An 18,044-nucleotide genomic window follows, 5' to 3' on the forward strand; every position below is an offset into this window, starting at 1 on the left:
CTCTAGGTAACATGGTGAGAAACTTTGTGTCTGAAGGTTGCGATTTGGACACCACCTATGGCACCTGCAACTTGCTCACTGCCGAAGTCTCGGAGGCCATGTTCTACGTGGCGGCAAACGTTTCTTTCTGTGAGCATAGCTGTGAGCTTTGTGAGATCCGTTCTTCAGAAATCAACCACCAAATAGCTGCTAAGACAATACTGGCCCTATCATTAAGCTGAAATAAATTAATTTTACTATCTAATGCCCTGTTGTTATCGTGCTTGACAATATTTGAATCACAGTAGTGCTAAACTTTCCGCACATAGCGTAACAATCGCAAACTTTAAGCGCGCCAACGGACAACGCGACCAACAACGGCGGGAGTGCGAGAAATGCATTTTGTATCCATTCGTGCTTGCTTTACCTGGTTCCATTGAGTTAAGTCTGCATACGAATATCAACTTCATCAAGAAAACTTTCTACTGTGCGTACTGCCGCAGTGACACAAGATGGATGTGACATCGATGACAACGCTGTGTGACGTTTTAACCGTTTGTCAGGACAGGCCGAATGCATTTGAAAGAGGACTGGAGGTTGCCCGAAAAGTGTACGGTGACACGCCTTTCGACGAATTCTTGAAGGAACTCGTATTGTGTCTGCAGTTCATCATTCCTAACACCGACAGCGGCGAGTACGTTGAATGCCTTCTAGATTTCACTGCCCGTTTCGTCGCCTCGCCGACTGCTTCACAGGAAGCCGACAACACTTCTATGAAGAACGAACTTTTGGAGCCCATCCTCCGTAATGTGCTGGAGTGGAGCGGAAGCGGCAAGAAAATTATCCGCGAGAGATGCTGCCTTTTCGTCGAGAAGCTGCTCGGCTACGTTACGGACGACAGCGTTATCGACGACAAACTCTTTGAGGAAATTGAAAGCGCGATGCTTACAAGGCTCCGCGACCGCATCGGAAGCGTTCGAAGTCGCGCCGTTGGCGCCTTGTCAAGGCTTCAGGACCCCAGTGACTCAAAGTGCAAAATTGTGAAGCACTTTCTGTTCCACATCGAAGCTGACCCGTCCGCAGACGTCCGAGTGGCCGTCGTTAGCCACATGGTTCCGTCTTCACGTACACTGGGGGCATTGGTTGAGCGGTCTAGGGACACGAGAGAAGCAGTCCGGAAGCGTGCATACGAGCGCATCGCAGAGAAGGTGCCGGTGAGGTATCTAAAGATAAAACAGAGGACAGAGCTTCTAGACAGTGGTCTCAATGATCCGTCGAACGGAGTCAGGCAGGTTGTCGTAGCAAACTTAATCCCTGCTTGGCTCAAGCATTGTCAGGACAGCGTTGCGGACCTTATAAAGCTTCTCGATGTCCATGGATCAGAGAAAGTCGTGGAGGCATTACTGAAGGCATTACTCAAGACACATGGCATTGAAATGTTCATCAAAGACATCAAACAGCGCTTGCTTGACCAGGACAAACTCATTCCAGAGGACAAACTTAGCTGTGAAGGCACACTGTACTGGCGGATTCTTGTGCAGACTCTTCGAGCTCAAGGGTCGGCCGAATCAGAGTCACGCTTGGATGAAATCTTCCCTGACCTGACAGTGTACTGCGGGTTTGTTTCAAAGTATGTGCTGTCCTTTAGTACGGAGTGGGAAGCACTACGTCAGCTTGACCATCAGTTTGTTTCACAGCAGCTCATACTGCTGTTGAAGTCCGCTGACCTTGCCGACACTGCTGGGAGGGAACGCCTCCTTGAGACTGTTCGGAGATTGCTGCTCTCAACGAAGGTAGGTTCACTGCAGATACCTCACTTGATGAAACTGATCAGATACATTCACCCAGAGCCATATGATACACTGCAAGAAGTTGAAGCATTGCTACCTGAAATCCAGGCACCTCTAGCAGCCACCCAAACCTTCCAAACGCAAGAGGCACCACAGAAGGAGCCTGCATTAGACATGTTGATTGCCAAGATTAAAGTGCAGCTGAACATACTGAGAGAGGACCTCTCGACTTGTATTGAAGAGCAAAACTTTGATGCGGCTAAAGAGACTAAAAAGAAGATTACTGAACTGGAGGGTGAACTTTCCAGCCACCAGTCTAAATTGGCAGAGCTGTCGGCTGAGCCAAAGGAAATTGAGTGCGAAAAAAGTGAAGCCATCATTCTAAAGTGCCTGATACTGATTGCTGAAATGATGGCAGTCACACCCCTCACATCACTGACTCCTTTCCTTCAAACATGCCTTGAGGACATTATTCTCCCCGGGATTGTCAGGATGGACATGGCCATCCGCAAGCAGGCAGTACGAGCACTATCCTACTGTTGCGTGCTGAACAAAGACGTTGCAATGCGAAACCTCAAGCTTCTCTTTGAGGTTGCTCTTGTGGACCAACCACAAATCCAAAGTGTTGCCTTGGCTGGGGCTCTCGATGTTCTTCTAACCTATGGACTAGAGACTTTCGACAGCATGCTCAGAAGTGTGTTTGAAGGGGAGGATGACGATGAGAGTCCAATACCATGTAAAATATCATCAGGCCTACTGGTGGACTTCTTGACCAAGTGTACGGACATGGAAGAGGAAAATATCAGGGCTGTGGCAGCAGAAGGTATGGCCAAACTACAGCTCTATGGTCATATATGTTCTCCGACACTGATGTCTGCATTGATCTTGCACTGGATTAATCCAGATGCCGACAAGAACAGTCGGTTTCACCAAGTATTGGGTGCCTTTATGAGAACATACTCACTAGGTGGGCCAAAAAATACCCAGTGCTTCGAAGAAGCATTTATGCCCACATTAGATGCCATATTGACAGCGCGCTCGCAAGACCCTCTGACTCATCTTGACCCTGCTGATGTCCTGAACTTCCTTGTTGAAGTAACTCTGCTGAGGTCACCAGAAAATCCATTTGAGTATGCCTCTGATGATGAAATAACCGAACTGACACCACATGATCGTCTTGCCGAGCTACTTTGCCGAGAAGTGCTGAAGGACCCAGACTCGCCTGATTCCTTGGTCTTTGTTAAAGCACTAACCCTCCTGAGGCTTACCCATAGGTGTGCCATCTCGGACCTAATGTCAGCAGTGCATAAGATGGAAAAGAGAGTGACAGCAAAGCGCACTATTGCACTGGTGAAGAGGTTCAAGGAGAAGCTGTTGGCACTTTCACCTGCTGTGACATTGAGTGAAACAGACGAGATGTCATCCATGAGTGTAGTCATCGAGAGCACAACCTCAAACGAAAGCACCATGCTCTCAGCTACAAAGAAAAAACGTGCCCTTACTAGAAGGACAATCCATCAAGGTAGTGTCCTGTCAAGCCCTCCAAAGACAGAGTCACCAGTGCTGCAAATTTCTCAGGAACTCTTTTCATCTAGCATCAGCTCATAACATAGCATTCTCATTCTTGATGTATTGACATTTTGTTGATGTATGTCTCATGTTAACAGCACTGTAGTGTGCATGTGTGCTGAAGTTTACCATCAAGTATTTTTCAACCATCAATGATTGGCCCTTGAATATAGCTGCCCTTTTCATATGCATAGTGTATTGTGGCCAGTAAGCTGGACGAAGTGCAAGAACACACTGTTCAGTGCACAAGACTAGGCATCATATGCTGCATGCTTGTACTTTAAATGCCTTGTTTACTTGTGTGTGTTGTATTCGTTCAGTGTTGTAGTTTTTGTTATCAGCATCCAGAAGGTTTACTGCTTGCTTTTGAAAAGCTAAACATAGGTTCTTGCATTTTGCTCATGCATCCACTGCTTGTAAAGCTGTACACTATAGTAAACTTGAACAAACAGCCTGCTACATAAGGCAGAATGTGGTGTGCATGCCAAAACGGTTTCATGTTGCATCTCATGTATGTAGCTGATAATACCAATTTGATTATTTTAAACTTAACATACCCGTTTCTTGATGTTCAAGATAGCGTAACATTTTGATAAATTTTTTTACATTTACATTTTGACATTTAATGTATTATTGCCAAACATGTAATTATGAATGGCAAAATGCGTGCCCAAAGCATAAATGAAGGTACAATGCGTGCTACACGTCTGTCATCGTCGGACAGATGTGCACATTCGGTTTGACCGCCAGACATGAGAATGCTCACCCTGATGCAATAGTTTTGTTTCTGTCTTTGGTTTTCATTTTCTCTGTTTTAGATCAAACAAAACAAAAAAAGACCAAAATTTACAGCAAGGGAGCACCCTCACATTCAGCAGCCTAACTCGATGTTCATGCACTGTACATTCAGTTATGCTTCAGGCACGTGCTCTACTGTTCGCATTTAATCTTTTGCTTATAGTACCAGTGCTGCATATATGTTTGTCTAAATACATTGTACTTGGAGTAATTGAACTTTGTACGTTTTTTTGCATGAAATATATAGCAACATCGCTATACACTTGAGGCTGGTTTATTCCTCAAAGTCAAAGAAATTGCCCTCTGTTGTTTAACTATTAACAAGCTGGTTCGTTGCATTATGATGAAGAAAATTGATTCTGACTTGCCATTTACGCCTATCACAAGAAAATCTTGCTCTAGAAAACTGCCAACAATGGGGCATTGTTCCCATCCATATTACTTACCACTTTCTTTCATAGCTTGGTTCAATTTAAATGAAACAGCATATTCTGGGTGCACCATTAGCAAGCGTGTTCAATCAACTGTACACTCTATGTATTTCTCACTTAGCAGGCGGCTCTACAAAAGCTATGCAATTAGTGTGGTCACAGAAGTCTTGCTCTGCACATATTGCAGTGCAATTGTTTTTGACCGCCGATGATTTAACAGAAAATAAATGTTTTATACTACAACTTGTGAACGTAAGGTTAGGTCAAATCATATTTTTTTACCTTTGTGCTTCCAGTATGCAACACACTGTATTCTGGTTGTGAGCGCAGACGATACACTGCGGCTGATGGTCGCAGAAACATGTCCCTCCACTCATTCACTGACGAAGAGGTTCAGATCTGTGATGCCTTCCACGTAACAATTACGTCGCATTTTTATACATAAGAGTATGGGACTTGTTGTTTGGATTGAACTATATGACACATACCTGTAAGTGATGTATCATTATTTGGTTAAAAGCGTGACAGTGAGAGAAGTCCCTGTAAACTTTGTAACATTGCCTGCTATGTATGAAACAGTATATTTTACTAGAGATGCTTGTGTACAGCCTTCTGCTGTGAGCGTAGGAGCTCATTGATGGATATATCTGGTGTTGAACTACCATAGCGAATGAAAACACTGGCCAGCCATGCCTGGCACATTGACACCACGATACAAAGCCAGTGCTCCTTTGGGAATGTTTGTAAACATTTGGCTACACCTGCATAGTTCAGAAATGCACACAGGCCTGCCCAGTTAAATGGGGGCACTGCAAAGTTTTTTGAGCATGGCAGGAAAATGTTCACGGTCTGTAGACAGTGCTGCCATGAACATGTGTGCCAAATATTACGCTGCACGTAGCAATCTCTCGTAATAGGCTGCTTACTCTCTCCTGTGACCCCCCTCTTGCGACTGTTGATATCACATACGCATACGTCAGCCCATAGATGCCAGCCATTGGCCAACCATTCATGGCCACAGATTTTTTCGTTAAACTTGCCCTACAGCATGAATCACTCCAGAACGAAAGCTCACGTACACGTGCACACCCCTCCGGTCTTCTTTGTGATGGGTAAGTGGTGATTGTTAAGACATTGCAGACATCATGTCACTGCTCCTTCGTCACTCTTAGATGCTTTAATCAGATACCAACTTGAAGGGTCGTATGTGCACCACGTAAAAAAAGTAATAGTTTGTGCCATGTGTACAGTTATGCACCCTGACTATTTACAGTCTATTTGCAGGCACAGAGGCACAAAACCATCTGATGATCAACAAGGGCTATCATAAAGGATCTGGTTAGGAAGGCAAGGTGTCGGGCGGATGTAGCTGGCTGTTCTGCAGTGGTCAAAGTAGAGGCTGACTGCTATTATGTGCAGGCAGCCTGGTCAACGTATGGAAGAGAGATGAAGAGGAAAGGCAGGGAGGTCAACCAGATATTAGTCTCTGGTTTGCTACCCCGCACTGGGGTTGGGAGATAGGGGTTAGAAAGAGGAGAGAGAGGAAAGGGTTAAAAAAATGCACGCAAAGACATGGACACGAAGGGTGTTCTAGTTAGAGACGTTCACAAAGGCCAGTAGATACAAGAAGTGCAGTAGCGCTTGCACGGCCTTCTTCTGTGACGTTAGGTCCTGTTGATGGTGTATAATTCCTTCTTCCGATAGTGGTCAGTCGTCCAGCTGGTTGAGTTCGTGGCAAAGGGATTCCCTCTGTAGACTGTACTGTGGGCAGTTGCACAAAATATGGCCAATCGATTCACAGGTTAATTGCGGTGTCAGCCATCCTTATGTGGAACGCATAGGCTTTGGTAAAAGCAATGCCCAACCACTGTCGATACAAATCAATGTATGGAAAGTGCTTACATGACTACAGGAACACTGCGGAATGTATGTAGGATCAGGCGGTTGTAGTCGGGAAAGTAGAGCATCACGCATTGAACTGGAGGCTCAGGTAATTGACAATGGCTTCTCTGCTTCGTACAATATCTTGGGTGTAATGTTGTGAAGGGATCCAACAAGTATTCAATTTTAAAGGTGATCGGGACTGACTGTGGCATGTTGGTCTATTCACGCATACTTCTTTGCATGAGGTCCGATAAGGCAGGGTCGGAAAGATGTCAGATCTGTGGGTTGGTCGTGGCAATGCCACTGTTTTTATGACACAGGAAGAGAGTGCCTGAACGTGTCGACACTGCCTGCATGCTCTGCTCAAAGGCACGTAGCGTTGTGACCGACCACTCCAGCAACGGAAGTGTCGGTGCAGTTGAGATTGCTGGCATAGATGCGAAGCTGTGCAGATGTGCAGGATACATTCGCGGCAGTGTGGTCGTGCAGTTGCTGGTTGCAGTGCAGTGCAGTTGACAAAAGCTGCTGCATTCGAGATGCTGGAGCTTACATGACTGCTAGTGTCGTCAAGTGTGAGGGTGCCGCAGGATGAAGGAGCAGTTGATGCAGTGATGGGTGTCCTTATCTCACCCAGAGAGGACTGCATGTGACTGACATCATGAGGAGACCAGGTGCAGCCAGTTGAACAGTTGATGCAATCCACACACGAGAGAACAGGTGATGAGGCAGAGTGGAGCGAAAACTGGGCGCTTGCAGTCGCTGCGCACTGTTGTCTGGAGTCTGTTGTTCCAAAGCGCCCTGAGGAGTTTGCAGCGCTTTTGTCATCGTGCTGTGCAAGGGGCAGGTACATCCACGGTTGTGGCCATGAGCACCCCATCAGGCCTGTTCAAGGACTTGACGGCAAGCGTGCCGATGCTTGAGGCATGAGGCAAGGTAAGCCGAGACTCTAACGATATGGGAGAAAGCAAGGATGTGACTAGAACACAGTCTGGGCCAACCGGCGTCTTGGAAGGTACACCATGTAATAGCTGCAGCCGTTGGAAAACCTGCCAAAGGGCCATGAGTGGTTGCCAAAGGCAGTTGAGGTGACGGAATCTGAGGAGTAATTACCATTGGGCAAAGGCTCAATGTGGCTGGTGCTGTGGCGGACGAAACTTCCTGTCTTGGCTTTATGGCAGTAAGTATGTGATGTGGCACTGCTGGTTCTGTTAGTGCCAGCACAAAAGTCTGGAGCGCAGTGCAAGCGTGTGTCCCTGGAGGTGGGATATCATGGCTCTAAGCAGGATGAAGAATAGCTACCGTGATGTGATATTTGTCCTGCTATGATGTGATGCTATGTAGGTAGAATCCTGCCTCCAGTTTGAGTAGTCAGATGGTTGGGGTCTCCGGCCAGAACTTCGGGAATGGCGATGGCTTGAGGGTGCTGCTCTCTGCCGAGTGTTCAGGCAAGATCGAGCGCCATTCTGCTTACGTTCGTGGTCACCATCGTGGAGATTGCAAGGTCTGTCATACCATCTCCAGTTTATTAATGTATTCTGTGGCAGAGCATGGTGACCAAGGAAAAATGAAGAGAAGGCGGTGCCTCCGTTGCAGCCGCGCCATTCAAAAACTGGCTTGGTTCTCTGCACGTGGCTTGCATTCCTCACGAGCCGATGGCATTGGGGTCGAAGCACTTAAATTGGCTATGAGTGCTTCACATTAAAGGTGATACAGAAACAGTAGCAATAAGGAAGTCTGGCAACAGCATTTTTAACATGTTCACTGTGGTGCTCATTTTCTGCATCCCAATCCCTGTGCACCATGACCCACTAGTTGGTCACATGTAATAACCCTTAGGTGCCACCAGCGAGTCATGCTCCTTGGCAAGTTTCTCTAGCTTCCAAAAGATGGTGCCAGAATGTGTCCTGTCAAAAACAAGAATTTTTCCCATCCATTGATCTTTCATTCCTTGAGCACTGCAGGAATACCCTACACAGGACTCGGAACTGTCCCGACTACTACTAGCAGTAACTACTACTATGCATTCTATGCATTTTGAAGCTGCTTAATTCAAACAAATGGAATGAAAGATTCTAGTTTGTGTGCAAGAGCATATGAATAGGTATCATGAAGTATGGTTGATAAGAAAAGTAAAAGAATGTACCTATTATGATGCTGATGTTTATGCCAACAGCCACCACCGACATTGTTGCTGTGAAAACAACTGGATCACTAGTGTATTTGTCCGTACATTTTTAATTGCTTACCAGTTTAAATGCTATTGTCACATACTTTATGTAATAACTCGAAATTGCTCTTGGTGAAATTTTATATAACATTGTGTTATTCAAACGTCTGACATCCCAAGCAATAACCTCGGATCTCTACATGTTTGATTCAAGGGTAATACCAATTACTACACATCTCACATGTTAAATGTTTATTACATACAAGAGGTTTCTAAGGTCCCTGTATGTTCCTATTAGAGATCCTGCACACAAATAAACGCACACAATAATGTCAAACATTCAAATCAAACGAATTCTCTTGTAATGTGAACAGTTTGAAGACATCTGTTGAGCTTCTCATTGATTCCGTGCACTTCTAATAAAAAGAAGTCTTAGCTGGAGTGTTCTTATTTATATACACAGTAATAGACAAATTATTTTTCTTGGCGACCACTGGACCCAGAGTGATGATAGTAGCATGCTGCTCCCTTGTTTCATTACTATTATTATCTTGTGCACCAGATAATTGAAAGCAGTTTATGATTTACAGGCTTCTCAAAATTGCAAATGGTATTACATGCATGTGCCATTGTATACAAACCCGATTTCTGTTTAAAGCAAATAACTACCTTTGGCTCTTTCACCCATTTTCATGGTGGTGGGATAATGGTCCAACTTCCATTGCCAATACGAAAGTGCCGATGCAAAGCGCGTGTGTGCTCCCATGCGACTGAGTTGCAGGGCGTGCTGAACACCAATTATTATTGCATACATAGCTCCTTGAGACGGACATGCTGTTGTGCAAGAGCTTTGGGGCACTTGGGATGGACAGGCCTATTCTTCTCCTACCCCCCTCTCTCTCCCTGTAACAGCTATGGAAGAGGGCTCTGGGAGAGGAGGATGGTGGTGCCTTTCAAGCAGGCACTCGCACCACTGGACACAACACGCATATGACAAATCTGCTTGTATGCACAGCCACTTATACCACGATAGCGCAGTGGCTGATGTTACCCTGCTGATCTTGAGGTCGCAGGTTCGATCCCAAGCGCGGCGACTGCATTTCGATGGGGGCAAAATGCACAGATACTTTTGTGCTTAGATTTAGGTGCACGTTAAAGAACCCCAGGTGGTCTACATTAATCTGAAGTTCCCCACTATGGTATGCCTCATAATCACATTGTGGTCTTGGCACGTAAAATCACAGAACTTTTTTTAAAGCAACCACGCAATCAAATTGCTACGTAAGTAATGCGTTGCCTTTAAAGGCATCCCAGAAAGCATGTTTTCTGAGAACTTTCTTGACACTGGGCAGTCCTGAAAGATGATACTGGTCCGAAATGTGAGCCATGAAGATACATGCACCCTCCTAGATGAAAATGGCCTAGGTGGATAGCGAGACATATAGCGTCCTGCTTTTTCCTTTTGAACAAAATGTTTCTCAGATTTGACGGTTGACTTTTTGTGAACCATACCTTATCAAGAACACACTCATTATGCTTTAGAAAGAATGTGATTTGTGGTCTTGCTGTGTTCCTGCAAGGGTTAAGGTGAATTGGTAAGGTGAAGAGATTTCCATAACTTATTGTTCAATTTAAATAATGCCTGCTGCAATGCTTCACTATCAGTGTTGAGCTTAACAATTAGGCTCAATAAGCTGGTTAACACAAAGTTTGCTACTACACTGAGGGCTTTATATACCAATCTTGCACTACCCACGGACACAAGACAGAAATGTTTTATTTTCTAAACAACATCTGTGCTCAAGTGCATACGACTTCATATATATTTTTATTCTGATGGGAGAACCATAAATGCATTTTTCAAGAGTACATGGATGAGATAACTGGCATAGTACACAAAAATGAAATTAGGCAAGGTAGTAAATAGACTTAAGGGAGGATGTGCACAGTATGATAGAAACCATATATGAACTGCCTGCAGACTACTGGTGAAGGCATTAAACCATGTTTACGAGAGATATAAGAACAGTAAAATGAAATAAATACATATCAAAAGTTCTTAGAGGCACAGACACCTTGAACTAAACTGGCCTGCTAAATGTTCCATCATAGAAGAATCTCTAAAAACATATATCAACATGCAATGAGTCTTAGAACAGAAAGAAAAAAAAAGGACCAAAATGTGGAGCAATGCCTTTTTTCGAGGCTGCAGAACTTAACAGGTGAACTGTTGTTACTCATGACTTTTAAACAAAGGACAAAAGACAAGTTAGTGATGCTAAGTTAACATAACTATTTGTTGTCATGGTAACAATATTGCATTGTGTACTACTATTCCTAAATGCACACATCACAACTTTGAGCCAGCATCACACATTTTTGTGTTACAAGCAAAAACTTAACTCATCATGCAACTGAAGACATCATGAAAGCAGAAAAAAATGTTACTGGTGAATTAATATGTACATAAACATCAGTCACAATGAGACCGGGCAGAAAAAGCAGCCAGAAGGTGGCACCATGTATATATATATATACAATACCTGTGAGGAGAGTTCACATTGAAACATGTATCTGTTATGAATATAAAATCAACTGCTGGTTTTCTTGCACAAACGTTCATCAAAGGGCAACTACAAGAAAGATGTTACCTTAGCTCACAATTCAGTCAGTTACCCTACATCAAGACACAAGAAATAATGCCTCGCATTTGGACAACGATAAAAATAGTAAAATTTCAAGATTTCGCAGTAATCTTCCTAGCTAAAATAACATGGGCGTTTAGAAAAAAAGAAGGATCTATCAAACTCACTACAACCTACGAATGAATGATAATGATGAAAGGATGTCAGTTCTAATGCAAGAATTGCAATATTACACTTTTGAGGCTCTCACAATAGACACAGGCAAAAAAGACAAGACATTGCACAACACTGAACCTCTTAAAAAAAATACAGTGGGAAACTATTTAAAGCAGTACTGCATCCACTCAAGCGTGGAATCTCCCTGCACAATATCAAACATTCCCATCTTGACGAGCACAGGCATTCAAACAATGGCGGTTTTGGTGGAGACCACTAAACAATACGTAAAAGGAGCACTGCAAGGCAATCATTTACGTGCTGCTTTGTGCAAATCAGCAGCTGTGGCCCACTGATGCTTTTTGAAAGTCGCATCACAGCATAGAGCCAAGAGGGTGCAGAAAACAATATCAGGTAGTGCCATGATAATTCTTATTATCTGCCCCAAAAACCTCCCATCTACGAAAGCTGACTGTGTTACACAGAGTAGCCACGTTGTGCAATGTCATTTGGAGAGCACCACCTTATTCCAGCGAGCTGTGCAACTTTTCCTATTGAAAATTTACAAGATAAGCAAAATAAGCAATGCGTTAAGACTACTAGGTGCATAATTCTTTAAATCCTAAATCTACTAGAAGCGTACTAAATCCAGATTACTAGTAAGTGAATTAAAATTCACTTACTAGTAATAATAATCATTGCATCAGTGTAGGTAAGCCAGTCTGTCAAGGGACAGCTCACAGTGAGCATGTGTTTGGTCACTGTTTATAGCAACTGGACTGCAACCTCTTCATTTAGTATTTGCGGTTTTAGATCTAAAAGGAATCATGCTCTCGGTGGCCTTTGCTTCAATGCACCACTTACTGTGCTTCTTCCTCAGCACTGCAGTAGGAAAGGTTACACAGACTGCTAGGACATATGCATGCAAAATAGCCTCCTCGACCGACAGCTAGTGTCTTCCAAATGACCCTGCATTGTGGTTACTTTGGGCAGCATAGTAAGTTTCATGACCAGAATGAGTTATCAAACGACTCGCGTTTCTACACTAGCTATGTGCGACATCATAAATATTGGCAACTCTTGTTGAGTGTTAACCATTTCCTTATCAATAATAATAATAATTAAAACAAATACACAGCATGTTTCTAAAGTAAGCAACGACAACATTTGTGAAAATTTTCTGCTTGTAATGTGTATAGATTAATGAAATGGCTTGAAAGTTACAACGTCAGACTGACATCACTGGCCTGACATTTATGGATTCCTTATGCTGAGAAAATGGCCTAAATAAAAGAATACAGCTTGAAATTCATGAAAACCGAGTGACGTGATCAGCTCTTGTATTTGAGCTAACGATAACTTCAAAAAATGCAAGTTTGGCTGCCACCTTTTCTGCTGATAATCAACCATGTTGCATGCACACACACATACACACACGGAAACAAAAATATGAAGCGTTTCGAAAGACTTATCCACCAGGCTAGACTTGTTTTGTGTTTCTCTCATGCATACCTTTTTAGACATAATCTTGTTTCCAATTTCACCAAAGTGGTAGCTGCCAGAAGAAGTAAGGCCGACACTGAGACAGTGCGTCTCAGTGTCGTACAGGCCTCACGTGCTAGCGCCACTGTCTGGCACAACCAGTAAAATTTTAGTGATTCCTGCAATTAAGATGTACACATGGCTGTACTGCAATTACTGTGCTCCATTCACCTTTGTTCTGCCACTGCCAAGCCCAACTAAATGCATGCTATCACACTGCACCAGCTCACGGTGATGCTGTGGCAACCGGGTGAAGCCCTCGTCACATCTCGGACTGCCAGCTTCAGGTGACACGAGATGGCAAGCACCACTAAAAACCTTCGTTTTCCCCACAAGGCGAGATTTACACAGTACTAGACATTGTCAACAAAATGTACACAACACCCATACAAAGCACAGTTGGATTGGCTGGACCAGGAGCAGAGCGTTATTTCTACTTTTGACTTTGTCTGTCAGTGCTGCATTTTAAGTATCACGCACACTGCATCATAAACCTTTGAGCCATGTAGCTGCACTCCTTCAGTATTCACTCTTGTGAATGTCTACAGTCCTCACTGTGCTGCAAACCAACAAAAATCTCTTGTGTGAGTGAAGCTGCACTGATTTCCGAAGCGGATTCGGAAAAAAAAGCAGGGGCTGTGCCCTGGAACAATAATTTTGTGTGATATGAATTCACTGTGCACCGAAATCCACTAAGACAAAGGCAGACACTGCAAAAGTCATTATTCATACCTTGCTTAGTAATGAAAGTTGTTAGTCACTGCTTCATGGCAGTGTAATTTTTTATGTTGTATCACTGCAAAGTGCACAGACAGCAGTTGCAGGATGGAACACTCAAACTTTTCTCTTGAAATAGTTGCATGGCCACCTTTATTGATGTGTCCGAATGCACAGGTGATGTTGCTAAGGAAATGAGCACTTACAGCTAGCGCAGGCCCACCAAATGCACCAAGAGGATTTGGTGCCACTTTCAAGGTGAAAACCAAGAACTCTGCGTGTTCAATTGCTCCTACCATTGAACACAATTGAACACTGCAGTAAAGCCAGAAGATGCCAACTAATGGCCCTTTGCTGCAGTGAGTAACACTACATCACTACATCCAATGTTATATTCTTTGAAGCACTGCTCACACAAATTGTTCCAGCATACAGCCACTGAACCACTGCCTCATGGAGTGGTAATGTAATATGAAGCACAAACTACGCATGGCACCTCCAATGACTGTGATAATTTGAGCCACAGCTATATCACAGACAGCACAGCTCATCAGAAGCTTTACTGACTGCGCACATAACCAAGACACAAGTGAAGAATTTTTTGTGTAATACTGTGAGCCATTTAGGTTACACAACTAAATCAAATGTTTTTTACTCATGTGAGGAGGCGAATAATATATACAATCTATTTAAGAAATACAACACATATTTCTAACAGCCTTTGGTAGAGATACTACCCTAATACAAGTCTGATATGTCTCAGTACTGATGGTATTTCACAGCAAATGGCATATGGCATTCTTATCACTAGGGCATAGAAAAATGTCATGGATCCCGCATAGGCCTGTGCAATAGCTGTGTTCTTAACTTAGCTCGGAAAACTTGAAAAAAAGAAAAGAAGAGGTTAATATTTTACCGGGGCAAGTACTGTGCCCCGAGTTAATAGGTGAAAGGTGCAACCTCCTCATGAAGGAGGTTACAAAACCAGCTTGGCTGCATTGAGCTGTAGCCATAGTAGGTCAGTCAGTGCATGTTGTACTTGATGGTGTGATTGCCCTCAGGGGTCAAATTTTCAATTGATCACTTCATGAATACCTTCACATTTCTATTTCCAAATTTTCATGACACCACAGTGATCGAAAGGGCTTTAGCAAATCACTGTTTGCTGAAAATATCTACAAATGGGATTGACTCTACGTTAGGCCTCAGCTTTAAGCCAGCCCACACTCACAGCTTCAAATTTAAGTGAAAAAACGTTTGGCAAATGACAAAAAAATTTTTTGATCAATTACAGTGCAGCCCATTTATAATGACAACACACATAACAAGATATCAATCATAGTAATAAGCCAGGGCAACAAAACCAGGTTTTGCATGACCCCTTGGTGAGAAGGAACTGGACATATCACAAGTGTAGCAGTTTAAGCAAGTTGGTATATCTTGACTTTACTATGTAGCACATGAAAAAACGAGGACAAAAAAGAGATGAAGGTACATGCGGCACTGACTTTCATCTGATTTATTTATTGACGAGAAATTTTGCACGTATATAGAATAAGTCGTGCATGGCCCCTACATTTACATCAAATTTGAAAAATTCAAGTTTTTTTTTTGACAGCATGATTGATGGTTATGATACACAAAGTTCCCCAAGCCTAGCTATCAGTTCCACTTCAATAATCTTTCCAATTAGCTGGTTGTACTTCTCGTTCTATTTTTATTGTGCGTATATATTGAAATCAAGATGCAAGTATCAATAAAATTTATATCACCTATCGGATGTGACAATCAAATTATACAAAATTAAGAGTTATAGTTTATTATGAAGAGGGGCAAACGAGAGGCTCGACCTTTGTTAGTCACAACCATACAAAACCAAGAGATAATGAAGCCAAGGAAGCCATAGGGGAAATTATTTGTTGTTTTTAATTCAAATGTAGAAATAAAGGCAAATGAAAGTGGACAAGAAAACAACTTGCCGCCGTTGTGAGCTGAACCTGCATCCTCTGCATTACGTGTGCAATGTTCTACCAGCGAGCCGTTTTTAGAATGAATTTGGCATAATATCACCTGAATTCTACTTTTGAAACAGCTATGATTATAGTGAATTGGGCACATTTAAAAGAAAACAATAAAATGCCACCAGGTGAACAATCCCAATAAGGACTGCTGTGTTTGCAGATGGCCATGCTTAACTAAGCGCACTTCATGATCCGGAGTTCAACTATGCAATCCAAATCACTGCCGTTGGTGTACTGTGAGGTGAATGTATGTGATGTGCATTATTTATTAGGTACAGGTTGCCATAGAACTAAGCAAGAATTTTGGAGCTTTAGTAATACCTTATGTGCTTTTTCTTTTGTTGTCTGAATGATGAAATTCAGTGGCAACGATTTTTGGCCACAGATGCTGGCAACATTTCCGCAGAGCTGATAGCTGCGGGACTCCGCCTTCTTAGGGTTATTACTCAACAGCCACAACAAGATAAAGGAAATAGCATGACCCTTAGACCGCGGCTGCATAAAAACATTATTTGCTGGACAGCTGTTTCTTATGCCCAGTTCAACAACATCCAGTTACCGAAATAAAATTTTTAGGCTTAGCATCTAAATGAACTGCACTGTAACAGCTAGATGCCAAATTGTAGTACGAGTACGGAAGGCGCAGCTCCTGCACAAGTCTACACAGTACATGGCTGCAAGAAACACTGCTTACCTAAGAGAAATAGCAAACCTTGTCAGAGCGTGATGTATCTTTAAATAAACAAGTAAATGTAAGAACTCCATGCCAAGAGAAGTGACATAACTGCCTTTCCAAGAATTTGCAGAGAGAGAATATGAGCCTACGGCATAGAATGCAAGTTATTTGACTGTGGTCAGTAGCTGCAGTTGGTGATGATTCAACAGTACAGCAACAACTCCGTGAATTTGGATATGTGCCAGCCAATTACATTATCTCATTTTGACATTACAGTGGAGGTGCACTGTTCTCAATATCAGTAACCCTCAAAAACAATATTCTGGAACACGAGAGGCACAGAGGTCAGATGCAGTGTGGAATTGCGGGTGGAGCTTGTACTGAATTCTTAGGTTGTCACCAAGTATAGTACAGTATGCATTTTACCTATTCCCATAAATTTTATGGCTGTTTGGCAACATGCGTATAGGCATGAACATAACACGAGCTGCTTCTTTTGTCCATAAATGGATACTTTGCAAACACCTTTACTGGGAATCGTGCTATAAATCCATGGTAGAGTGTATAAGCGCGACTGAACGAGGACGTAGAAAGAAACAGATACACAGACACAGCGCTTCACTTTCAACCATAGATTTTATTTTCGCATGCATCGATAAATATGCACCGTGCGAGCGGAAACAAACATAACAGCAAAAAAGAACATACAGTGGTGCATTTCGATGAACCGTACATGTGGTCAAGGCAAGAGAAAACATGTACTGCAATGGTCACAAAGATAAACTGTGGAATCGTATCTCCTTTTCCGATAGTGACACTGAAGGCTTGCTTACGCACTATTGCTCTAATTTTGCAATCTCATAGGCCTCCACAATCTCCCTCGTCATCCTGCTATGAGCCCTATACAGAATGGAAGTGCTTTCAAACATGGGCTTGCAGGAACAATCTCAGCAGTGAATACCCAAATGACCCGACATTACCCTAGTGACGTTATATCGATGCTCTTTTAATCTCTCGTTGATGCACCTGCCTGTTTGACCAATATACGTTCTTTCGCATGAAAGTGGGATGGCATAGACAACGTCATGAGTACAGGTTACAAATTGTTTGCGATGTTGGGTAGAACATGCATGCCTTTTGTCGTTCTCTGTGTTAACCTGTTCGCATAGCTACTGTAGATGCTCAGGGGCAGAGAAAACCATGTCTACCCCCGATTTCGCCGCTATTCTTCTGAGATTATGTGAAATGCAATGAATGTACGGTACCACAGCAACTTTCTTTGCTCTAGCATTGGCACTGCTTCCATTTGACGCGCTTTTGCACTTCCCGCTTAAGCCCTCCGCGGAGGGCTTAAGTTGCTGTAGTTGCTTAAGTTGCTGTGGTACCATACATTCATTGCATTTCACATAATCTCAGAAGAATAGCGGCAAAATCGGGGGTGGACGTGGTTTTCTCTGCCCCTGAGCGTCTACAGAAGCTATGCAAACAGGTTAACACAGAGAATAACAAAAGGCACACATGTTCTACCCAACATCGCAAACAATTTGTAACCTGTACTCATAATGTTGTCTATGCCATACCACTTTCATGTGGAAGAACGTATATTGGTCAAACCGGCAGATGCATCAACGAGAGATTAAAAGAGCATCAATATAACGTCACTAGGGTA

The 18,044-nt window shown here is 43.1% G+C and overlaps 1 protein-coding gene across 1 annotated transcript; it reads left to right on the forward strand.

Moving 5' to 3' along the window:
* The first annotated feature begins 341 nt into the window (after window positions 1-341).
* LOC142582490 (condensin complex subunit 3-like) lies at window positions 342-4,394 on the forward strand. Its single transcript, XM_075692275.1, has one exon. The coding sequence runs from the start codon at window positions 492-494 to the stop codon at window positions 3,375-3,377; it is 2,886 nt and encodes a 961-aa protein (XP_075548390.1). The 5' UTR covers window positions 342-491; the 3' UTR covers window positions 3,378-4,394.
* Window positions 4,395-18,044: the final 13,650 nt, after the last annotated feature.

Source organism: Dermacentor variabilis, chromosome 5, assembly GCF_050947875.1.
Source record: "Dermacentor variabilis isolate Ectoservices chromosome 5, ASM5094787v1, whole genome shotgun sequence".
In the NCBI taxonomy this organism is placed as follows: Eukaryota; Metazoa; Arthropoda; class Arachnida; order Ixodida; family Ixodidae; genus Dermacentor; species Dermacentor variabilis.

What these genes read in the sequence shown, in the direction of transcription:
- LOC142582490 (XM_075692275.1), top strand. Translation starts at nt 492, where the DNA reads ATGGATGTGACATCGATGACAACGCTGTGTGACGTTTTAACCGTTTGT.